Source organism: Phlebotomus papatasi, chromosome 1, assembly GCF_024763615.1.
Source record: "Phlebotomus papatasi isolate M1 chromosome 1, Ppap_2.1, whole genome shotgun sequence".
Taxonomy (NCBI): domain Eukaryota; kingdom Metazoa; phylum Arthropoda; class Insecta; order Diptera; family Psychodidae; genus Phlebotomus; species Phlebotomus papatasi.
This window is the reverse complement of record NC_077222.1, coordinates 102050990-102077442: the sequence shown is the minus strand read 5'-3', so window position 1 is coordinate 102077442 and position 26453 is coordinate 102050990. Positions and strand designations below refer to the sequence as shown.

Here is a 26453-nt window from a genome sequence, read left to right as displayed (position 1 = left end):
CCGTTTTATGATGTATCTGTGCGTGATTTTAGACGTATTCTTAACCGTTTCATGATTGAACTGTGCGTGATTTTAGGAGCACATTTTGAGCTGTGCATTTTTTAAGTGCATTCTTAACCTTCTATTAATAAGCTGTGGGTGTTTTTAAGTGCAATCTGAAGCGGTCTATGACTGAGCTGTATGTGTTTCGTACACGATCTTAGAGACTGTTATGTGCTAGAGCTGTGCTTGTTTTGCACACGATTTTAGAGACCGTTTTGTACATGCACTGTGCGTATTTTAAATACGACATTAGAGAACGTTTTATGTTTGCCCTGTGAAAGTTTTGCACAGGGTTCTAGGGTGCGTTTTATGCTTGCGCTGTGCGTGTTTTGCAAACGATTCTAGGTATGGTTTTTGCTAGCGCTGCGCGTATTTTTCACGCGATCTTAGGGAGTGTTTTGTGTTTGTGCTGTACTTGTTTTACACACGATTTTAGAGCGTTTAAAAAATAAAAAAAAAGAAAATTAAAAGAATTATAAAAAACTAAAAAAAAACATCGTGAAAAATCTACGGAGAAAAGTTAGTCATTTAGTGATAAAAAAAATTGTGAAGCACAGGTTAAAAAAACGAATTTGGAATTTGGTTAAATATGAAATCAGGGGATAGCAGAATTAGGCTGAAAATACATATTTTCACCTGGATTGAAATGGGTTAGCATTTGGTGCCCGCTGGGTAGTGTTTCTCCTACATACTCTTGGGAATGTCCTCGGAACAAAAGTTGTTACTTTTGCCAATACCTATTCGATGGTATAGGTCTCATTTATGGCTAAATGTTCGGCCATTTTCCGCATAGTCTTTTTTTAATATTATTGTTTTTTTTTCTAAATTCTTATGTTCATCAAATATATCATAGAATATTTGATGGAAAAACTTAATAATTGCCATTTTGGTAAAGAATAAATTTAAAAAAAAGATAAAATTAAGAAAAATTGTGAAATTTTAACGGTAATCGTAAAGATTAATAATCAATGTGTTTCTTTCCTTAATCATTGCTCGTAGAAAATGGATGCAGACTCATGAATATTCCTTTTACACCGTTTTGTTTAATAAGTTTGCCCAATACTAATTTTGTACTTTTGCTAAAAAGTAAAGAAAAAACAATTTTCTAATGATAAACCCATTCTTCTTTGTCGAGGACACAACCTAAAAATTTCCTTCATTTTTTTTTTAAATACTTTTAGAAATTTCTTTTATTTTTATTAAATGTCTTATTATTAATTTATTAATCGGAAATTTAGGTCAAATGAATAAACAGATCGTCTGCAGGAATCTAAGTCTTCTACCGGTTTCCTGATGAGGCCGATATTGATAAGCCGGCGGGAATCAGAGAATAAATATTTTTATCTTCAAAATTCCCAAAAAGAAAATTTTGCAAACCTCACATTTGGCTTACAAACAAATTTCCCATAAAAATCTTCAGTGTAACTTCGTATTCATAATCATCGGTGCGGTCTCTGACATTTTCCATCTACAACCACAAGATCTGATGAAGAGATTAGAGACATGTGATCATGCGTGTCATTTCAATGAACAAATGTTTGAAAATCAATTAAAATGCCCAGGAAATTAATCAAAACACCCAAGAAAACAGAAAATTTCAATGTTTCGTCGTGAGATGGTTATTCACCCAACAACCAAAAAAAAGCCCCATTGGAGAGGCCTATTGTTAGGCTCCTCCAGCTGAGATTAGTTTTCGTGCAAATGCACAGCGGCAAAAAATTGGCAGTGTAACTTTTTTTTGCTATTATTTAGCAAAAAAAAAAGATAAATAAAGTTGTTAGAGGAATTAGTTTTGCAAAAAAGACTCTTTCATGCTTGCACTTTGTTGCAGTCCAAAGAATTCAGAAAGTCAAGATTGGACAGTTTTGGCGGGAAAATTTCCTTCCGGGAAGATTTTTTAATTTATTTATCTTTCGGAATGGCTTTTGTATCCCTTTGAGTATCCTCCAAACCAGAAAAAACATGCATTTGGGGTTAGATAAGGTAAATTGAGGAAAGAAAGGGGTGCATTAGAAAAATTGGAAGGGCAGCAGCAGAAGGAAAAATTTAAGAGATTGGAAAGTGTTGCCAATTACTTGTTCTGGCTTCTGCCGCTGTATAACTCAATTCCGCCGGATGTCTCATCGGCGCCTGAGGTGCTGGATGAACACGGTGCATATTGTGATGCAAATTTTCCGGGTGATAGTTTCCCGGATGGTGGGGCATTGGTCTGAACTGACCACCACCCATTGGGGGCAGACTTGCCGGCAAAGGTGGAGGTTTATCTGAGGTATCAGTTTAAAAGTGTACAAACACATTAATTTTCACTCAACATCTCACACTCTCAACTTTCTCAAGGAGGAAATATCTATGAGAAAAATTCATTTTTTCTGCTTTTATTTCCAAATTTATCATCCTGATTATTTCATTTGGTTATGTTTTTTTCTATTATTTGAGGTTATGTTTTTCTTTTTCTAATTGAGGTTATGTGATTGCTTTTTTTAACTTCATAAAGTTCATTTTACTCCTTTTAAACATAAATAAAATCTTCAAATCATTGAGTCTCATTCTCTAATTCGACGAAATTACTCTTCTTAATTTTTAGGTTATGTCTAACCTAACCTCGAAAAAATCGTTTTAGAAATTTCCCAGTGAAATTTGGCATTCGAAAATTTAATTTTTGCAATAAGAATTTCAAGTGTCCCAGGTTCGAATCCCCTTCAGGTCACCAGGAAGTTTTCTGGCGTGAAATGTGTTCGAATTGGTTTGCGGAATCTTTGTTTTTTCACAGTTTGTCTTTGGAATCTTTGACTTCGGTAATTTTTGTTTTTTGGAAACTTTGTGTTTGGAAATCTTGTCTTTCATATATTTTAAAGAAGTATATTTTATTAAATAAAATAATGATATTACAATGGTGTTTTTTGAAGTCTTTTGTTTCACCATTCAGGGCAAAGGGAATTTTCTGTGTTTTGGGAAATTTTTATTCTCGTCATTTTGGGCAAAGGGAAATATTCTGTGTTTTGGGGAATTTTTATTTTCGTCAGTTTGGGGAAAGGGAAATTTTCTGTGGCTTGGGAAATTTTAAGTTTCGTCCTTTGGGGCTAAGGGAAATTTTCTGTGTTTTGGGAAATTTTTAGTTTCGTCATTTTGGGCAAAGGCAACTTTTCTGTGTTTTGGGAAATTTTTAGTTTCTTCCTTTGGGACAAAGGAAATTTTCTGTATTTTGGGAAGTTATCAGTATCGCCTGTCGGGACAAAGGGGTAAAAATTGATGTTCAGAACTCCCCTTGCGGGAAAGCCTAAGTTCTTCTATGGAACGTTGTGCCACCATTATTATTATTAATAAGAATTTCACAATATCAAACCAGAAATATTTTCAAAGGCCGATTTAGGTTTTGAGGTTAGAATTGGCCTCATTAAATCAATTAAAAAATCCTCCTAGAAAACAGAATAAAGAATTCTGCTGCACAAAAAATTGTCTTTAATTTTTAGGTTACGCTTAACATAACCTAAAACTTTCAGAACTAATTGCTAAATCAATGACGAGAGAAATATCACAAATAGCTAGTTGAACTCCTTCCGATTGCATCAAAGATTTTTATTTTTTCCGGATGCAACCAAACAGAGATCATCTTTACCTATTTCTTGTGATACTTCTCACCTCAGTGCTCTTACAAATTAATTCTAAAAGTTTTAGGTTACATTAAACGTAACCTAAAACTCCGAGGTAATTGTTTTCTGCAGGAGAATCCCTTATTCTGACATCTAGTGGATTTTTCATTAACTTAATGAAGCCAATTCTAACCTCAAAACCTAAACTACTGACTTGAAAATCTGCAGGCATTGATTTTGTGAAATTCTCATTTCAAAAATAAAATTTTCTGGCGTCGAATTTGACTGAAAAAAATTTATAAAACTCTTTTTCGAGGTTACATTATACATAACCTAAAATTTAGAAAAAGTAATAATTTTGGTAAGTAAATTATTGAAGCTCAAATGGAAAAAAGATTCAACTTCCTTCGATTGTGTCATAAGGAAATAAGGAAATGAAGCTCGTTAAGCTATTTACCAATGTAAGGTTAGGTTGAACCAAACTTTTAAAAGCCATTTAGACTCTATCTTAAAAGCTCAAATTTTCACTAATATTGAAATTTGAGAGAAAAGAAGTGAATTGACGACGAATGCTCCAAAGTTCTTTTGACCTCAGAAATATATCGTAATTCTCAACTCAACCTAAAATTATATATATTCGGTGGGTTTTGAACGTTATAAACACTTTTTTTTAAGTACTATTCATCACATTTCTTCCTCTGATGATCTCTTAGAAAAAAATTCAAAGAAAAATTTTTGGTCCAATTTAAGTAACTCTGTTGTTCAATTTAGAGGTTATAATGGAATGTAAGGTTATGTTAAATTAATCATATTATGTTTAAAATGTATTCTGACTGTGTAATATGGAAATAACAAATTTGAAGAAACAAAATGGAGAAATTCGACATAAAAAATTTTAAATTTCAATCTCAATAACTCAATAAATTATTATAACCTAAAAAAAAATAGTTAAAACTCAAATTAAGTAGTTAACTCGACATTTTTAAATTTTCATTAGTTATTTTAAATCAGAGAAATTCTATCCACAGGATATTCAAGTTAAAAGTCTTGAAAAAAAAATTCCTAAAACTCATTTTGAGGTTACGTCCAACATAACATTAAAATTCAAAGTAATTTTTCTAGATATTTCCCCCTTGAACTTTTCCTCTCAATCTCGCTCAATTGCAACTTGTTTAATGGGGTGTGATAAATGGGATGAACATTCACGGGTGTAAAACACAAATGACAATGGGGAGAAAACTGCAAAGGAACTCTACACTTTTTGGAGAGATTGAAGCAATTCAAAGCAATTTACCTGACTGTCTAAACTCACTTTGGCGCATCCATGCCTCGTCACCATTGTTTGTGCCGCTCTGCATGGTCGGTAACATGGAATGTGGTCTCTGCATCTGATTCTCATAATTACTATTGTCGTCAAAGCCATCTGGAGCAACTCCTGAAATTGAGCACCGTCGAAAGTTCATCAGTCATTTAATTCATCTCCATCAATGCTTTTTTTTCTTAAAATAAAACTGAATAAACTATTATTAAGCCATTATTTTTAGGAAAGCGTATTGCTTTCAATTTGCCAATCCAAGGAAATATTTTACAAATAATTAAATTGTCAACTTCCGTAGCGAACGTTATAAAAGTTCATCGTGATACTCATTTTAAAGTACTAATTTTAAAATATTAAAAAATTAAGCAAAGAATTATTTTGAGAAACATGAAAACGTATCCTTGAAGTCAGAAAGAATTCTAGAAACGCCGGGAGGGTTCCAAAATGCGGAAACATATTCAAAAAAAACGAAAACGCAAACACTTCAAGTACCGCGAAAATGTTTCGAACGACCTGGAATTACTAAACACAAAAACATTTCAACGAAAAGGAAATCATATTCAAGGAACATGTAAATGTTGCTAAAGACACGAAACCTTTTTTAGAATCGCGAAATCTCAGCTAAGAAACACATTTATTTTTAAATACATAACTTCTAAGAGTGCCAATTTAGAAGTACTCTTTTAGAAACGCAAACACTTTTAAAGCTTCGTAAAAATATTTTTAGCTTCGTGAAAAAATTTCTAGCTTCATAAAAACGTTTGTAGCTTCGTAAAATATTTCTAGCCTTGTAAAAATATTTCTGCCTTTGTAAAAATGTTTTTAGCATTGTAAAAAACATTTGTAGCTTCGTAAAAACATTTCTAACTTCGTAAAACGATTTCTAGCTTTGTTAAATCATTTCTAGCTTTGTAAAAACGTTTCTGTTCCATGAAACATTTTTAGCTCGTAAAAATATTTCTATAGCTTTGCAAAAACTTTTCTAGCTTCGTAAAACCGTTGCTAGCTTCGTAAAAACGTTTCTGGCTTTATAAAATATTTCTAGCTTCGTAAAAAAACCCTTCTAGCATCGTAAAAACGTTTCAAGCTTGCAAAAACTTTTCTGGCATCGTAAAAACGTTGCTAACTTCGTAAAAACGTTGCTAGCTTCGTAAAAACGTTTCTAGCTTCATAAAACATTTCTAGTTTCGTAAAAATATTTCTAGCTTCGTGAAAACCTTTTCTAGCTTCATACTAATGTTTCAACCTTTGCAAAAACTTTTCTGGCTCCGTAAAAACGTTTCTAGCTTTATAAAACATTTCTAGCTTGGTAAAAAAAACGCTTCTAGTTTCGTAGAAATGTTTCTTATATTGCAAAAGCTTTTCTGGCTAGCTTCGTAAAAACGTTTCTAGTTTTATAAAACATTTCTAGCTTCGTAAAAATATTTCTAACTTCAAAAAAACAGTTTTAGCTTCGTAAAAACATTTCTAGATTCGCAAAATCGTTTATAGCTTTGTAAAAATGTTTCTAGCTTAGTAAAAACCTTTCTAGCTTCCTAAAATTCATTCCTTAAGATTCCTTCCTAGGGCCCCAAGACTTTCAGGGTTTTGGGTTTTTCAAGATCCTGAAGTATACAGAATTTCGGAACTTTTGGGGTCTCTAGATTTTCAAGATCCCAGGATATTCGGGATTCCGGAATTTACGTGGCTCAGGAATTTTCGGAATCTTGGAATATTAGAGATTCCGAAATAATCAGAGTTCCGAAATCTACAAGGCCCGATTTTTACAGGGTCCCGGGACCCTGTAAACCAATTTTGGTACCTTCGAAGTTTCGTGATTTCCAAAGTCATGAAATTCGGAATTTTGAGATTTTTATGGTATCGAGATTATCAAGATCCCAGGGTTTCGAGATCATGGGATTTTTAAGAAACCGAGATATTTGGGACAAAGATTCAAAAGGACCATCCTTAAAACTTTTTAGTTTTAATTATGCTAAAAAAAACTGATTCGGAGGCCTGAGATTATCAGGGTCTTGGAATTTTCAAAATCTCGAGATATTCGGAATCTTGGAATTCTGGGATTTCGAGGTCTGGGGATTTTTAAAATCTCGAAGAATTTAGAATTCTGTGATTTACAAACTCCGGGGTTTTCGGAGTCTCTAGATTTTCTGACATGGGAATATTCAGGATCCTGGAACTTTTGGAATCATGGTACATTTAGGATTCCGGGATATTCGGAATTCCGAAGTCTACAAGCGCTAAGATTTACAGAGTTCCGGAACTTTCGGGTAAAGGTACTTTCAATATTCTGAGATTTTCGGAATTCCGGAATTTTCAAGATTCCCAGATAATCGTAATTCCGGACTTTACGGGGCTCCGGGATTTTCCGAAACTCAAGACTTCTGAAATCCTGATATTTTCATGATTCCGGGATTTACAGAGTCCCAGGATTTTGAAGGACTCAACAGCCTTAATTTTATTTATTTATTGTGCTTACACTCGAGTCCTTTTCAAGTAATTTTATATTTTGCGTTTATGCGGCCATCGCCGTCTTAGCGTTGATGACCAACAACTTAATTTAGGCTGTTTTTCTTCAACAAGGCGAACAATAACGATTCGATTAAATAAGAAATGTTCTCCTGCTCTATTTCTTCTAAATCAATCTTTCGGAGAAGTCGTTACACTTGGAATTTCCTGGTGTGACATGATAACTCATTTTCGATACTATCGATTGTCGATCCTGAAATATTTAAACGATAGCTGTACTTCCTCTGACTAATATAGATATTTATCAACAGCCACATTCTTTTAAGAATGTCACAATTAATGGCCCAACAATGTGTAAAAAGTCGACATTCACTTAATCTAACAGATATAAATTTATCGATACTATCGATTCTCTAGTGTCGAAAAGTTATCATTCCAACCCTGAAAGATTCATTGGTCTTTATCAAATTTTGGGGGTCCTTGGTATCCCCAAGTCGATATCTCAAAGTTATTGAACTGTAAAAGAAAAGTTCTTAAGTGAAAAACGAACTTACCGTTGGAGTAACTACGATTCCTCAGTTGAACATCCTGAACGCTACTCTGACGCTGAGGCGTTGGCGGCGGAGCCCCTCTAGGTGGAATCGGTGGCTTCTCCATTTGGCCCGTATGCGGAGGCTGTGCGTTCTGCTCCTTCAGTTCCTTCTGCCTCTGCAGGAAGTTAATCTGTGGCGTGCTCGGTGACTTTTCTCCAGATCCGCGAACCTGCGAATCCGGAGACGAAGTCCTCGAACTCAGGGATGATGCATCAGTTCCCTCAGTTCCTGTCAAACTCTTTACGTCTGGACTTCCCTCTCCCATTTGCTGCAAATGAATTTTTGTTACGGAATTTCCGGTAATGATAGAAGATTGTGATGTTTCCCGGAAAGAAGGTTGACGTACCTTGAGAGTGTCGTCGTAGCTCATGAGTTGAAGATTTGGCGGTAGTTTCGCATGGAAGGAGATCTTGTTGATCCAATCGGTCATCTCGTGCACCGTTGCGGCTAGGAAGAGGAACTCCGAACCATCGAGAAGTACCAATCTGAAGACGTTCTTTCGCTTGGTGTAGTCATCGGCTTTTTCGCATTTGGCATTGAGGATATTGATGGGAGCTGTTGCTGCACGTTTCTGGTAGCAATCTTCTTCGTCCTTGAAGAAGCACAGCAGTTGACCGCAGAGGATTGTGTAGAAGGTTTTCCATGAGCGAACTGGAGCTCTTTTGCCGGCTGATTGAAGTTGATGCTTCCTCTCGAGGAATCCTTGAACTTCAATCGGGGGCAGGAGACTGTTGTCTTTGTCCTTGCGGAAACTATGTGCACGCCTTCTGGTCGTGAAGGATGGTGTCCTCTTGGGTTGCTTCGGACCAACTTTCATACTTTCAGCTCGTTTGATATTTCCCTCGGAACCTCGACGAAGGCGTTCTCCGAAGAACGTCGTGACGGAATTGGACTTTTGTACTGTGGCCTGAGGGATGGAATTGGGTGAGGCTGTGGTGGGTTCCTGGCCAGGAATCATCACTAGACTCTTGGAGGAGTGAACGGTGTAGGGAGATGCTGCATTTGCTGGATCTGTTGGACCATTTTTATCAATTTGCTTCTCATTCTTCCTCCGTTCTTCCGTGATCCTCTGAACTTCTTTCTGTTTGATACTCTCCAGACGTTCCTTTGCCAGTCGCTCCTTCTCTGCTCGCTGTGCTGCGAGTTCTTCTTCCTTTTGCTTCCGCATCAGTTGTTCCAGCATCGTTATCCTCTTAACGGCATTGAACTTCTCCTCCTGCGCGGACACAGTCTTCTCGAAGTCATCATGACGCTTGATCAGATCCTCAATTTGCGGAATGGAATCACCCAATTCGACATCTTTCACCATCGATTGACGTCCATTTATCCAATTCTCCAGTATCTCAGCTTCTCGCATGAATAATCGGGTATCGTGATTGAGTTCGTAGATCTTCCTCCTCTCTGCCAACGTGTGCTGCAGGAAATTGTACCTCTGCTCCAGGACACTTACCTTCTGCTTGACTTCGTTGGCCAGGAAGTGTTTGTTGTCAATGAGCGTCTTTCCGGCTTCGTAGAACTTCTCAAAGGCATCTTTCCTGGCTTCTATCACCTGCCGATTCTCCTCCAACTGCTTGATCTGTGCTTCTGCTCCTGGAACATCCAATGCCAGATCCGGAGCTGTGATATTAGCCAACTGTTCATTGATCCATGCCATCAAATCCCGGTAGTTATCGAAGTACTCCTGCAACTGTTCAGCTTGCTGTAGCTTCTCTTTTCTCGCCTGCGTCTTCATTATAAGATCCGTCCAGGCTTCAACTGTCTCATCTCGCTTCACTTCAATGTGCTCCTTGGCATCTGGAAAGGTATCAGCGAGTTTTGTTGCCTCCTTCATCACGATATCCATCTGATTTTTCACAGCTTCCAACTCAGTTTCAAAGACCTCATGCTTCCGAATCAGAGACTGTATCGTCTCGAGATCCTGTCCGTAATCCTCAGACATCAACGCTGTCTCCTTCTCATTGATCCAGGAGATTGTTTCATCGGCCGTTCTATCATAGACATGAACCTGTTTGGCTCCAGCCAAAGCTTCCTGCCTTGCCTGAACCAATTCCTTCAGTTCATCCCAAAGTTGCTTAGTTTCAGCCACTTTAGCCGAAATCTGCACCTCATAGCTATTCTTCTCGTCCAACAGAACCGTTCCTTTGGCCACAACAGCCATCACCCTTCCCTCATTGGCTGTCAAATTTGATATGAATGAATCAAATTTGCCAATTAACTGCTCAACATGCTCAACATCCGTTCCATATTCATCTGATGCCGTCACAGTTATTTGATCATGGATAAACTCATGTAATTCATCAACTTCTCGCATAAATTCAAAGTATTTCTTGCTCTCATTGAGCTTCTTCTCGCGTTCCATCGAAAATCTACACAATTTCTCATACAACTTCTTAATAGTCTCATTCTTTCCGGCAATATTCTCAGCATCAAAGTGCCCACGATCTATCAATCCCTGTGCCAAACTATCAATCTTCTCAACATTCCCCTTAAATGCCGTTAATTCTCTTTGCAGACTCTCCAACTTCTTCTGCAGACTCTGCACAGAATCATTATCCTTTCCATAATCATGGGAAGCAAGAATTGGCAATTTATCCTTCATCCATGTCTCCGCCTCAATTACTTCCGTGTACAAAATCTGACTCTCAACTGCATCCAAAAGACGCAATCTCCTCACACTGGCCAAATCCCGAAGGGTCACGAGCTTCTTCTGAAGCATCCCAGAACGGGATTCAATGACATTCTTCGCATAGTGATTGTCCCGGATCATTTGATGACCACGCTGAATAACTGACGAAATTATCGGATCCTCCGACAGAATTTCTGTCTCGAGGGCTTGATGCTTCTTCTGCAGACTCTGGACAGCCGATAGGCTATTTCCCAGGTCAGTAGAAGCAGCCAGAGGGAGCTTCTCATCGATAAATTGCAATTCATCATCGACATCCCGGAGGAATTGATGAAGAAGCTGGGAATCTTCAATGTTCTCACGCCGAATTGAGATTGGTTCATGCAAGGAATGGTAGCGTTTAATGCTAGCCATAACCTACAAAAAAAAATTAAATTCTCAACCCTGGCATTCTGAAATTGTCTATCCAGAAATAATTCTGGATCAAATAATTAAGCCATATACTGAATTATGTAGAATTTCAAGAACTCTCTTCTTCTTAAAGTGAGGTTAGGTCAAACTACACTTAACCTCGAAATATATTACAAATGAATACGTTAAATATTCTAATTTTCCTTGTTTATACATTTTTATGACTTATTTTTGTTCTAATAAATATAAAGATTCTTGTTAGTAAACCAGTTGTTTTTCGTATAAAAAATTTAAAATTCTAACCTCAAAAATTTTTCTCAAAGCGTCTAACTACCTCATTTTGGCAGGGGCTTATTCTGCAATCTTAAAAATTTGTAGAGACTACGTGTAGTTCTTATTCTACTACTTCTATTTTCACTAAAATAACTTTTTTTTTTAATGGAAATGATTTCAATATGAACTAACCTCAATAATTTACTCTAAGCTAGGTTCTTTATTTGAGAGGTTAAAATTCTCAAGAACAAACTCTTTGTCAAATAAAGTTTCTGAAGGACCATCTTAGAAACTTTTTACTTTTAATTATCGAAAAAAAAACAATCTAAAATGTTAGATTATGTTGAACTTAACCTAAAAAAGATTATTCTCAACGCGTCTAATTACCTCATTTTGGATGAGGTTATTCTTCAATCTTAAATTTGTAGAGTTTATGTTGAGTTCTTGTTCAATTTCTTCTATTTTCGCTAAAATAAGTTTTTTCTTTTAATAGAAATGATCCCAATATGAACTAACCTCTAAAGTTGTTTCCTTCTTTAACAGGTTAAAATTCTCAAGAACAAACTCTGTGGCAAAGGCTCTGAATGTCCTTCTAAGAAACTTTTTACCTTAAATTTATCGAAAAAAAATCTAATCTGAAACGTTAGGTTATGTTGAGCAAAACCTAAAAATACAGGACTTATTTTGCTGACTAATCTTCTATCATTTTCATGATTTTTCAGTCAGCACGATTTTTTTGCCAAGAATTCGTCAATTTGATATAAAATAGAGATTAAAAGTAACGGTTTTGAAAACTAAGCAATTCTAACCTCAAAGATTTTTCTCAAAGCGTCTAATTTTACCTCATTTTGGCAGGGGGTATATTCCTCAATCTTAAAACCTTGCAGAGTATGTAGCTTTTAGTCTATAACTTCTATTTTCACTAAAACAAGTTTTTTTTTTTTTCAAAAGAAATGCTTCCCATATGAATTAACCTCAATAACCATTTGCAAACTTAGTTCCCTCTTTGAGAGGTTACAATTCTCAAAATCTCCGTAGCAAACAAAAAACAAAGGGTTCTCAACGTCCATTCTAAAAAATTTTACTTTTAATTATCGAAAAAAAGTTAACTTGAAATGTTAGGTTATATTAGACCTAACCTAAAAATCAACGACATATTTTGCTGACTAATTTTCCGTCAAATTTCATGAATTTCCCGTCAGCAAGATTTCTTTTTGCCAAAAACTCGTCAATTTGATATAAAACAGAGATGAAAAGTATCCGTTTTGTAAAGTATATAATTCTAACCTCAAAAAATTGAAAAATTCTAAGCACAGAAATTGTATTTGTCCAACCCCTGCTTGAAAATTTTCCCAGTAATTCAGGACTTTGTTGAGGGACTACTAGTGATGTTTTTTGAGCAGATAAAAAATTCTAACTTCAAAATCTCAACAAATTTTAAGCACAGGAAAAGTTTTTGAGGTTAGAATTTGACAAGTATTCATAGTTGAAATAGGAAATTTCCAGAATTCTTTTACAGCGTTGCAATCCATTTGAAAGTATTAAAAAATTATCTGAAATTCCCAACATTAACTATGATTTTCTTTTTTTAATTCTAACCTTTGAAAATCTTCCTGACATTAAAAGTTCTGAAATTTTTTTGAGGTTAGATTTTCAATTTTTTGAATAAAATTACTACAAATTCTTCATAAAACACTCGTAAAATGTGGTCAAGGTTACTCGTAAAATCTCCATCCGGTAAAAGTTACAGACATTAAGAGCACAAATAAACTTATACAGGTTTCAGACTTAAGGCTTAGCTATTTGGCTTAACTCCTCTATTTCTTTATCATGCATGCTTTTTAGGAAATTATTGTTAATGATTGGATATTATGGATCAAGATTTTGAAAAATTAGCAAAAATGCTTATTATAGATTTTCAGGAACTGGACTAAGCCTACAGTCTGAAGCCGGCATTAGGCTGATCTTCGAGAATATTTAGCCTTTAAAATTTGGCAGTACAGATTCATTTTGAACTGTAAATTGCTGAGGGCTTAGGATCATTCATAAGAGGTCTGTTGCATAAATTTCCTTTACTTATCTTTTTTGCTATCAAATTTTACAGACTGAATATTCTCGAGGATCAGCCTGAGTCTATTTGGTACCTAACAAACTAATCCATACAAAATTAGTCAGTCCAGGATCTTCTGCGCTTTGAGGTTAGAATTTTCCGATTGGAATCTTTTAGGATCAAAAATATTCCTTAGTGATTCTGAAAAAAATCTGCTACGAAAAATAAATCAAAGACTTCTTAAGAGTTTTTATTTGAGGTCAGGTTCAACATAACCTAAATTAAATTACTGAGGGCTTATGATCATTGATTCATCATCAATCATATATTATCAAATTTTACAGACTGAATATTCTCAAGGATCAGCCTGAGTCTATTTGGTACCTAAGAAACTAATCCATACAAAATTAGTTAGTCCAGGATCTTCTGCGCTTTGAGGTTAGAATTTTCAGTTTGGATTCTTTTTTTCGATCATAAATGTCACTGAAAAATTCCGAAAAAAATCTGCTGCGAAAAATCAATCCAAAACTTCTTTATTTTTTTTTTATTTGAGGTTAGACTCAACCTAACCTATATTTTTTAGAATTCGCCTATTCGCTAAATAAGAGAATGAAGCCTAGTATTATCCAGCTGCCATTATTTCGATTATTCATCAAAATTTTCCCTGGAGAATTCTAAAGAAACCTGCAGTACAAAATAAATGCACCGTTTGATTTTTTTAAGGTTAGGCTCAACATAACCTACAAATTTTAGAATTTACTTATTGGATACCTAAAAAAATAATCCCAGAATATTATTAGACTTGAAAACTGTTGACAAATGTCTCAAATTATAAAAGATATCGACCTGAAATTAACTTTTAATGTTCAAGTGTCCTTTATTTTGAGGTTAGGAACGTTTTTAGGTTAGAAACGGCCTTGAACGACGAAGAAAGATCATTTTTCATTAAAATGTAATAAAATATTTCTCCCCACAAAGTTTTTTTTCTGTTAAAAAAAATATCCTTACCTTATCATGAATTTCCTCCTGCATAAAGTGATTAATCCTGAGGAATTCTTCATTGGTCTTCTTCATGCTCTCGCAGGTTTCTGCATGATGAGCTACATCGGCTTCTAGCATCTCGTGTTTCTTCAGTAGATTGTTCACGGAAGCCAGATCCTTTCCGTAATCCTCCGAGGACAGATGAGACTCAACTTCATCCATCCATTTGTTGAATTCCGTGATGCTCCTGTCGAAGATCAGTGCATCGTAGGCCTGAGCCAGTCTCTCTTTCTTCTCCCTGGACAACTCCTGAAGTTTTGCCCATTCCGTCTCTAGGAATTCCAAATGAGCTAGGATCTCTTCACTGGCGTAGTGTTTCTCGTCGATTAACTTCTCTCCCTCCTTCATTGCCGCATTTATCCTGTGAACATTGGCATTGAGCTCTGACTCGAAGGCTGTCTGCTTCTGAATCTTGCTCTGAAGATTGCTAACTTCTCGGTAATTTTCATCCAGAGCCACTTGCATCTTCTGATGCAGCCACTTTTCCACTTCGTACAGTTTCCGGAGGAACTCTTGATACTGCAGCGATTGCTGCAGCCGGAACTTCCTTTCTGCACTGGAAGCCAGGAGTTTGGCATATCTTGCCTCAATTTCCTCGAGTCTCTGCTCAATGACCCTCTGATCGATGCCCTTGGAGGACTTTACAGCCGCAGCAAAGTCTTTGAGGTCGTCAATTTGATTGCTGTTCAGGAGTTTCTCAAAAGCCTCGTGTTTCTTGATCAGGAGATCCACCGACGTGAAGGAATCCCCGAGGTCATCATTGTTCAGGAAAGCTTCCTTATTCCTCAGCCATCTGTCAATTTGATCCGCTTGAGCCTTGAACAGAAGGATCTGATGGGTTGCTTTGAGTTGATCAGCTCGATTCTGCCAAGCCTTGTGCAACTTCCCATGCAAACTCTCCAGAGTCTCCAGATTCCTCGATACATCAATCATCTTGATATTCTTGGCCTCCTCCAAACGAACCAATTCCTTCCCGTGTTTCTGCAGCTTCAGGAATGCCTCGTCCCTTCCATCAATTTCCGCCTTTCGCTCCTGGTGCAGCTCCAACTGTACCTCAGCCTCATCAATTGTGGCTGGACTTGGAGCTGAATCCATCTTCTTCATGATATCATTCACCCAATCCTCATATTCCCTCACATCAGCCGCATATTTGTGCAAAATGTACGCATTCTGCAGGAGATCCCTCTTTCTCTCCGTCGCTCCCTGGAGTCCCTTCCAGTTCTCATGAACCTCCTCCAATTTAGCCTGGATGTCATCCTTCCTCTGAGGATACGTATGGATCAGCAGAGTAGCTTCCTTTCCATGATCCCCAAGTTTCTGCTCAATTGCCGTCATATCGCGCTCCAGGGCTTCCTGCTTCCTCTGCAGACCCTCAACGGCATTCAAATCTCGCCCAACATCGGCCAGATTCATGGCCAGGGCTTTCTCATTGATCCTCTCGGAAGTGTCATTGACATCGCGATTGAAGACATGAATCTCATAGGCTCCCTCCAGCAATTTTCTACCCAATCAAATAAAATAATTAGAGGCCGAGTGTGAAAATTAGAGATAGGGGAGACTAGAGTAAGATCACCCAGCATATGCAATTATTCCTCTGTGAATTGTGAAAAATGGCCATGACGAGCACTTCTGCTTAAGTTGATTAAATATTTGTTTATTGAAAATTCTGACTGATTTTAATCCTGACTAATTCTACCCCGGTCTCCCCTAACTTTTACTAAAGTTAAAGAAATAGAAACATTTTCTGTGAAGATATCATAAACATAGAGAAAACAACAAAATAAAATGAGATTTCCCAAAAAATAGGTTAGGGGAGATAGGGGTAGAATTAGCCAGCAAATGAAGCTTTTTTTTTCCGCGTGATTGGTGAAAAAATGATAAGGTTTGTCTAATGTTTTTATATTTCATAAGTAGCATTAGTATATTGGCTATATGAATCAGTATAGTTCAAAGCTCTAAAATCCTTGACTTTTTCTAGAGAGAATAATAAAAAAAGTATGACAAATTGGCTACACGTGCCCCGGCCTGGGAAGATATAGCCACTTTTGGGGTGCTAATAGCCACCAGTTTTCTAGACGAAATTTTAAACTGGAGATACCAAATATTGTTTCGCTTGATACACTGAAGCCCACTGATGCTAAATATGTCACTTAAACCTAAAGAAAAAGGCCTTTAGCCGCTTTTTTATAACATTCTTGTAATTGCGGCAAAATTGTTGCAAACATCCTGAAAAAAATCTCTTTGATAAATTGCTCATCCAAATGGCAATATTGCTTGGAATATCAATAGTACTTTTTCGTCTAACATTTATCCATGTATTAGTGAAAAATCATTGATAGTTTTATCCGGCCACGGAATAGTGGCTACAACTGCCCCGAGGGCTGTTTCAGTGTTTATCATCTTATATAAAAAATTGGATAATTATTATCCAAGTGAAAAATATTTTTTAATTAGGTTTATTAAACCAGAAACGAGGTAAAACTATGAAATCTTGACTAGAAACTCAGAAAACCAAATGCTGGTCCAAAAATTGTAACATCAAAATTACAATTTTATACCCATTTTATAAAAATGCTTCTAAAATATACCCATGTTACATGTTAAAATATACAGTTGTTTATGTAAGTCAATAGGATCAGACTTACAAATATTTCTGGAAATATGGGGATGTGTTCCTACTTTCATTAAAAAACACATTGCTCGATGTACATTTTAAGAAAAACGAGAAAAATCCACTGACTAATTCTACCCCTGGCTATAGGTACCCCGGTCTCCCCTATATTGAAAAGATAGGTTATGTAAAACAAAAAAGCATAACCTAACTTTCTGGATAAATCTAAAAAATTACAAATTTTCATCGAAGTAATACGAAACTTAAATTTTCCATAGTCGACAGTCAATACTATCGAAAAGAAGTTATCATATCACTTCAGGATTTTTCATTTCCAACCGAGAACAAGTTAGGTTATGTCGACTTTTTCTACAGGCTACTTCTAACGCTTGTTTTGTAAAATGTGAGAAATATTTATTAATTAATAAGAGGTTAGTTATTTTTTATAAACATTTCTCACATTTTACACAACAAGCGTTGAAAGTAACCTGTAGAAAGAGTCGACATAACCTAACTTCTTCTCGGTTGGAAATAAAAAATCCTGTGGTAACATGATAACTTCTTATCGATAGTATTGACTATCGATTCTGGCAACTTTAAACGATAGCTGTATTTTTTGTAGCTAATTTAAATATTTATCAACATTCACATTCTTTTAAGAATATTAGAATAAATGACCCAACAATGCGTAAAAAGTCGACGTGAACCTAACCTAAGAGATAGACTTGTTGATACCATCAATTCGAATTGGCGACAAAGAAGCGATTTTGAACGCCAAAAGTCTTGACAGTACTATTAATTTTCAGCACAACCGGAATAGGAAACCTAACCTCTAATTTACTAATTACTCTCCCTGCAAGTTATAAAATGATCTTCTAATTACGACCTAAATTAACCGACTGTGCAAAGATTTCCTCTGAAGGATCAGACCTGCCAATTTCACATTCTAAAGGTAATTTTTTCTTGTTTGAAGTAGAAAATTGTCATGAAAAAGAGGTTATATTGAAACATAACCAAAAAAAAAACTTTAAAAATAATTAAATTACAAAATGAGACAACATTTCTGGTTTCCCTCGTTCCCTTGGAAAATTAGCAGCTATTGAAGATTAAATTCAACCACTGATCATTTAAAACATTTTGAAAGGAAAAAAATACAAGTGGACTTCCTGACAAGTCTAAAATGATTGCAATCGGTTATGAACCGGTTCATTAGTGATTAACTATTTTGAAATATTTTGAGGGCTTTGCTTTGGGGGATCTTTTGAGTGATTTATTAATCGGTTCCAATCGGTTGAGAACCGGTAAGCGGTAAATGATGCAAAAGTACTTTTGAGGTATACCATCCAAGAGACGAATTCGAGCTCTTTGTAAAGCCTGTAAAGCTTTACCACCCCTTTTAAATAAATTTTCTACTTAAAACCGCTTCAAACGTTAAAAAAAATCTACATAAAATCAAAATTAGAAATAAAAACCCTTCAATTTTCTAATTCAACCTTGCTAATTCTGCCGCGGTCTCCCTTAGCGTAAAAGAAGAAATCTCAAACGTTCCGAATTGGAAATGGTTCCAAATTACCCCATTTTACCCTATCAGTGTTAAATGTTGTCTGAAAGTTTAAAGCTCTGGAAATAATTACGAATTATCTATTAAGTGCACTCCACCTAACCTCTTTTATTTCTGTTTTTATTATAACTTTCTTTTGGCATTAATAAAATTAAAAAAAAATAAATAAAATAAGGATAAAAGGATTTAAATGGAATATTTGAGGGCTGTGGGAAGTCCCATGATACCAATATTTATTGGACAAATCCGCTAAAATGCCCTTCTTTAGGTTATAAAAATGTTTGGACATTTTTGGAAATTTCATAAAAAATTAGGATGATCCTATCCACAATGATACGGGAAACTTTCTTTAAAAATATTTTTTAAGAAATTGTTCCTAGTGTGTAAGAGGTCTTTAGGTTATGTAAAATTTTGAGGTTGTGGCTCCTACACATTTTGAGCAATTTTCATTAAAACTTGCATTTAAAAAATGGACATACCAATCCACAATAATACGGTAAATTTTCTTTACAAAAGCATTTGAAAAAAAATCTCTTGGAGTGTAAAGGCCTTTAGGTTATAAACATTTTGAGGTTAAGGCCTCTGCAAATTTTTGAGAAAAATTTCATAAAAAATTGCATTTAAAAAAAAATTGGATGATCCTGTCCACAATGATGCGAGAAATTTTCTTTAAAAAACTTTTTTTTTTTCAAAAGTTGCTCCTAGTGTACAGAGGCCTTTAGGTTATAAAAAATCTTAAGGTAATGGCCTTTACATGAGTTTGAGCAATTTTTATCAAAACTTGCATTTGAAAAAAAAATATTGAACATTTCTGCCCACAATGATATGAGATTTTTTTTTAGAAAAGCAGTCTTTTAAAAAAAATTTCCTAGTGTGCAGAGGCTTTTAGGTTATAAAAATTTTGAGGTTATGGCCTCTACAATTCTGAGCAATTTTTATCAAAAATTACGTTTCTAAAAGATTGGACTTTCTACACACAATGATATGGGAAATTTTCTTTAAAAACCATTTTTAATTTAAAGAAAATGCTCCTAATGTGTAGAGGCCTTTAAGTTATAACAAATTTCGAGGTTATGGCCTCTGCACATTTTTGATCAATTTTCGTCAAGAATTGCATTTTTTAAAAGATTTGGATGTTCCTGCCCACAATAATACGGGAATTTTTTTTTTAAAAAGCATTTTTTTTTTTCAGAAGTTGCTCCTAGTGTGCAGATGTTTTTAGGTTATAAAAAATTGAGGTTATGACCTTTACACAGTTTTGAACTATTTTCATTAAAACTTGCATTAAAAAAAACTTGCATTAAAAAATGAAAATGAATTAAAACTTGCATTAAAAAAAATGATGTTCCTGCCAACAATAGTACGGCATTTCTCTTAAAAAAGCATTTCTTTAAAAAAAGAGATAGTTTATAGACTATAGGTTATAGACTTTTATAGACGATTATAGACTTTTAGGTTATAAAAAAAATTAGGGTTATGGCCTCTATATGATTTTGAGCAATTTTCATCAAAACATACATTAAAAATTGAACTTTTCCGCCCACAATGATACGGGAAATTTTCTTTTCAAAAGCATTTTATTAAGAAATTTCCTCTACTGTGTAGAGGTCCTCGGGTTATAACAAATTTTGAGGTTAAGATCTCTGCACATTTTTGATCAATTTTTAATAAAATTTGCATTTCAAAAATGACGTTTCTTCTCACAATGATACGGAAAATTTTCTTAAAAAAGCATTTTTTTCAAGAGTTGATCCTAGCGTCTAGAGGCCTTTAGGTTATAAACATTTTGAGGTTAAGGCCTCTGCAAATTTTTGCGAAAATTTCATCAAAAATTGAATTTTTTTTAAGAAAAAAAATTGGATGATCCTACCCACAATGACACAAATGTGTCATTGTGACAATTCTTCAAATGTATTGTTTTCTTAAATGTTTCTAACCGGCTTATTTTTAGGTTATAAAAATTTTGAGGTTATGGCAATTACACTTGGGGGTAGTTTTCGTCAAAAAATGTATTTTTGGCAGAATTTTGACTAATCCACTTAAAGTACTGCACCCGATTCCCTTTAAAAAAAAAATTTAATGAAAATTGCTCGCAAGGAAGCCCTATGGCCCAATATAACCTCAAAAAGTTTTAAGGTTCTCTTTATGAATGAATCATAAGTTTGATAGAATAGCATCTGTGTGTTATTCATCAAGTGCCAAGGCTGAAAAACAAAATGCAAATGATGTCAAATGACTCACCTGTAAGCATTTAGTGCCCCTTGAAGAGCCTTCCACTTGCTGTTGAGATTATCACGTCTCTGTTCAACATTCTTCACCTCCTTCGGTCCCTGACTCAGCAATTTATCCGTGAGAACGTTGATGTTCTTAATGCGTTGATCATCAACTCTCATGTCTGAATCCACATCATCTAGTTTCCTCCTCAGTGCCATACAGTGCTCCAAGTCCCTTCCTGTATCTCCGGCATTCACCATCAGTTCCTTGTCCCTGATCCAGGCTTCTAATTTGTCAAGGTGATTGTTGAACTCTAGGATATCCTGAGCTTCCTCTAAGCCCCTTCCGCGTTTGGAGAGCTCGTCCAGGAGTTGATTCCAGTATTTGAGAACATTCCTGACGGCTTGTTTGATTTCTTCTGAAGATTCGTGCTTCTTCTTGATCAGACGATCCCCTTTGTCCTGAATCTCTTTGATTCTCTGCTCATTTGCTGCGACCTCAGCCTGGAAGGATTGATGCTTCTGTAGTTTTTTGATCTTGTCTTCGAGGCTAGTTACGTCCGTGTAACTATCATCAACTTCCATTTTTTTTAGCTTTTCACTGATCCAGGCTTCAGCTTCGGCGCAATCACTGACAAATTGAGCATAGAGCAGTGCATCAATTAACTTCTGCTTCCGGATTGCACAGAGATTGACGACTTTCATTCTGTGATCGACTACATCTTTGAGAACTTTTTGGATATTGGCTGAATCGTAGTGATTCTGTTCCACTAGCTTCCTTCCGTGACTCTGAAGGAGGGCTACTTTTTCATCCTGGGTTTGGATGAGTTTCTCGAAAGCTTCGTGCTTCTTGATCTGATTCTCCACTTCCTCAATTGTGTTCCCAAAGTCCGATGTTGAGAGGGTGGCTTCCTGGGAGCAGCAAATATTGTCTATTTGCTTTGCATCGCGCAGGAAGCAGAACAGATCAATCTTTTGCTCCAGGAGGATTTTCTTCTTGTTCCAGGCCGTATGGAGTTTTTGTCGTTCGTCTAGGAGGATCAGGCACTTGTCCTCGACTTCTGCAGCTGCATAGTGGCCAGTCTGGACCATTGAGTCACTCAATTCATTGAGTTCCCGGAACTTCTCTTCCCTGGCTTCAATTTCTCCGTAGATGGCATCATGCTGGATCTTCAGGGCCGTAGCTCCTGCTGCATCACTAACATGCTCCTCAGCTTGCAGTGCAGCCCGAAGATTGGACGCCCAGAGCAGGAGATCTCTGGCCTGAGCCAGGAAACTCTGAAGATCATAACTCGCTGCTAGTTGATCATTCCTTAGGGAAGATTTCTCTTTGAGAACATTCCAGGATTCAATGACATTTTGCTGCTGCTGAGCAATTGCTTCAGCATTGGAAGGATACTTGGTCTGGAGACGCACTGAATCCTCCACGAGGACCTGCAATTGAGCTTCTAGGGCTACCAGATCATTCTCAAAGCCCTCATGTCGCCTGATCAGAGACAGTGCCGAATTGAGATCCTTTCCGAGTTCCGAGGACAAACTGGCATTTTTATCCTGAATCCGGAAGAGAGCTTCAGCTACATCTCGATGGAATCGATGAATCTCTCCAGCTCCGGCTAGTTTCTGCTCTCGCTCTAGCACAGAATTCAGCAAACTCTTCCAGGCCACATCTAGCTCCTCCTGACGCTTCTCAATGGCAGCCGAATAGGGTGATTCATTGTTCAGGAGCTTCCTTCCGGACTCAATGCACTGTTTATATCGATCCGTTCCGGATTCAATGTGATGCTTCAAATCATCAAATTTATTCTGAAGTTCCTGCAAATGCTCATAATCCTGACCATAGTCATCAGATGACACTGCCTGTTCCTGCTCATTGATCCACTGTTCCAGTTCATTGGCCTCCAGGAAGTACTCGTAGCGATAGAGACTCTCCATGAATTTCACTTGCCTCTGCCCGGCCAATTTCTGCAGAGACTTCAGCATGGACTCAATCATTTGCTGCTTGGACGCAATCACCTTGCTATCCGGATACTTTGCCGCCACCATGGCAGCTGCAGTGTGACTCATCTCGGAAACAATTCCCGAATACGTATCCAATTCCAACTCGAGTGCTTTATGCTTCGTCAGAAGCTTCGTGGCAGACTCACGATCCCTGCCATAGTCATCAGACCTCAGCAGATTATTCCTCTCGCCCAGCCACGTCTCAATGTCACTCGCCTCAAACAGATACTGCTGCGTCTTCAGTGAAATCTCCAGCCTCTTCGTCCTCCCGGCAGCTTCTGCCAACAAACTCTCCCACGAATCCTTCAAATGCTCACACAACTCCTCAACCTTCTTACTCTCCGGATGCTTCTGCTCAATCAAAGCCTCCCCAAAAGTCAACGCTTTTGTAATCATCGGTTGATGTCCCTCAATCTCAGACTCCAATTTCCTGTGCTTCTTGTACATACTCTGAGCCTGATGCAGATTCTGCCCAAGAGCCTCTGACTTAGCCGTCGGCAATCTCTCATTTATCCACTGCAGCTCAGTATCCAACTCAAATCCAAATTTATGATACTTCAAACTCTCCTCCAATGCCTGCTTCCTCTTCTCCATCGGCACCTTCAAATCCCGAATATTCTTCTGAATATTCTTAGTCTCCTTCTGAATATTCCGAGCATCGAAGTGACCCTCATGGGCCATTTCTTCACTCGAAGTCACCAATTCATAAATCTTCTGCTCCCACATAATAATGTCCGTCTCAATGATCTCATGCCTCTTCAGCAAATCCCTGCAGCTTCTGAGATCATGGCCAACGTCATCACTCTGCAGACCATTCTCCAGATCCTTCAACTTATCCTTGGCATCCTGAATGCTGCGATTGTGATCTCTCTGAGCAGCTGCCTGCTCAAGCCGACGCCCTTTGTCGCCAGAAAGAGCAATGAGGTCCTTCCATTTCTTATTCAAGCCACTGACCATCTCCTCGACACGATCGACATTGTTCTTTGTCGCAATCAGGGCTTCGGCGTCCTAAGAAACATTTAATTTATTTCATGCAAAAAAGGAATTGAATTGAAGGTTATATTGAGGTTATGTCAAAATTGTATGTGAGGTTATGTTGAATCTAACCTAAAAACGCTAAAAACATTTAGAAAAAAGAAGGTTTTGACAGCCCACGCCCACAGTAAAAAAAATGTGTAAAATTTTACTACTCTGAAAAAATGTCTTTTTATTATTATTACTTTATTTAATCACAATAATACGGTCATCCCTTTTACAATTGTGATAATTAAAAAAAATCAGAAAAAAGAGGAGCATAAAAAAATAGAGAATGACAAGAATTCAGAATTAAGGAAGTTCAAGAAACAAACAAATTAATTGCTTCTAGGATCCAGGCTGAAGATAGAAATTACGAATAGCAGCCGCAGAAATACGGCAATCACTCGGAAGAGAATTAAACAGAATGACGCCTTTTACAAAAAGCGACCGATAGAGGCAGTCATCTTGAACTTTAGGCACTATCTTGTTAAAGGTCTTGTTAAAGGAACAAATCGATTTTGTTGAAATTTTCTTAAAAGGATGTTATTTACCAATTTAACAAAACTTTTCCTTGCATTTTATATTAAAAAAAACATCCTTTTGACAAACTTTTAACAAGATCCAGTTGGCCGCTGATTTGACAAAACTTTTCCATATTGTGTATAGAAAAACATTCTTTTAACAAACTTTTCTTGTTAATTTGACAAAACATTTTTTTCAGAGTACTATAATAGTGCAAAATCGACCATTTTAATTAATTTAAAAATGTTTAAAAACTGCACAATAATTTGGTAATTTATTGTCACGTGATTGAAAATTACATTTAAAATTAGTTGAAAAATTTTCAACAACGTTGTTTAATTGGAAAATGTGTAAAATTTTAACACTATAATAGTGTGAAATCGGATAAATTAATAATTTAATTGCGATCTGTGTAAAATTTCTCACTATTATAGTCATAAAAAATTTTCAACAAATGTTTTGTAATTTAAAACTGTTGAAAAATTCTAAAAATTATACCACTATTATAGTATGATTATAGTTTTTCACATTATTATAGTGTGAAAAAATACACAACTTTATGGTATTTTTTATCACATGATCAAAAATTAACACTATTATTATAGTTTGATCATAATATTTCACACTATTATAGTGTGAAGCCTTGTGTATTTCAACCAAAGTTGTTGAACTTTTAAACAAAATTTGTTGAATTTTCATACAAAAGTTGTTGAATTTTTAAACAAAAGTTGTGTAAAAATTGTTGAATTTCCATTTAAGACATATACTTCAGTCGAGATGCTTTTCATTGGGCAAAAGTCATATAGAACATCAAATATTTATATGCATAATACGTATATCGTTAAGATCCAAGAATCAGATGTAATTATCTCGAATTAGGGAGGATTCCAAGTTCAGGAAAAAAAAACATTACAAATGTCCAAAAAGGCAAAAATAACTAAAATAAACGAAATGAAATGAAAATTCAACAGTTTTAGAGATTACACACAAAAATTCAACAATTTTTAAATTCAACAACTCCAAATTCAACAACTTGAAATTCAACAACATTAAATTAAACAAGTGCACGGGTGTTCCAATCGCCCTTAAAGGGTTCACAGTAGAGTCTTCCAAATTCAAACGCTTGAGGGGTATACTGTCAAGTGCGCTAATCCGGGCGCTTCGCTATGTGGGTCGTTACGACTACGCTAACTAGATAAAATCCACTCAAAATAATATTTTTATTTTTATTTCTTTAATATAGTCACTACAGTAACATAATATAACTATTCAACTTAAAAAAAACGCAAAAATAATATTTTTATCCATTAAATAAGTGAGTGTAATCGACTCTTTTCAATCTTCTGCCAGTTGGGTTCTTCACTAAAAATTTTCTAGCAGCGATATTTTCGCTAATGACAGTTGGTTGATTGAAAACATTTATTGTTCCTTCCTTGTATTTTAAAGTATTTTAAATCCAAATGTTTAATTAAAAGTGAAGTGCAATCATTCCCCTACAAAGTGAGTAAATTGATTTTCATGAAATAATAATATTTTATAAATAACACTCTTCATGGTGTCTGCTACAGGCCAACTTGTTCCTCCAATGGTTGTTCATAAAACTGATATTACACAAAAGATTGCCGTTCACATTAATTATTAAACAAAATAATCCAATAAAAATTGTAAAAATGTAATAAAAAATTATTTTCTCTTTTTAATATGCTTGTAAATTGAGTGATCCAATTAAAAGACCGTTTGATCCAATTAGCGAAAAGGCGACCCAGTTAGTGCATGCTGACTTATTTCAGTATTATCATTATTTTATAAATTTTCATTAATATTTCTGATATTTTTTTATATTATGTTTCTGAATGAAACAGTGAATAATTCTATGGATTTAGAAGAGTAAAAAAGAATTTCATCAGTCCAAAAACCAGCATTTAAGTAGCACTCTACGGAAAACGATCCAGTTACCCCACCTTACTATAAAAGAAAAAGAATTACAGACGAAACTATTAAAAAAAGAACCGAAAAGAAAAAAATGGGATTTTTAGTAGTTTTTTTTAAAGGTTGTCCCTGTGAATTGTTCTGAAACTTTTTCGATCTTTCCCGAAGAGCTTCCAGGGTTCTTTGAGAAAAGTC

General features: G+C 35.8%; 1 protein-coding gene across 6 annotated transcripts in view; it reads right to left on the bottom strand.

The window, feature by feature from the left end:
- Positions 1 to 26453, bottom strand: part of LOC129810164 (spectrin alpha chain, non-erythrocytic 1) — a 95585-nt gene that overhangs the window by 3425 nt on the left and 65707 nt on the right. For 3 of the 6 annotated variants that reach the window (XM_055860471.1, XM_055860473.1, XM_055860474.1), the window contains 6 exons: positions 20821 to 23798; positions 14375 to 15908; positions 8356 to 11049; positions 7971 to 8277; positions 4927 to 5067; positions 2118 to 2306 (listed from right to left, as the gene is read on the bottom strand). In XM_055860471.1, the coding sequence (XP_055716446.1) occupies positions 2118 to 2306; positions 4927 to 5067; positions 7971 to 8277; positions 8356 to 11049; positions 14375 to 15908; positions 20821 to 23798 (7843 nt within the window). The remainder of the gene's footprint in view (positions 1 to 2117; positions 2307 to 4926; positions 5068 to 7970; positions 8278 to 8355; positions 11050 to 14374; positions 15909 to 20820; positions 23799 to 26453) is intronic. The other 3 variants (XM_055860472.1, XM_055860475.1, XM_055860476.1) reach the window with 3 other exon arrangements.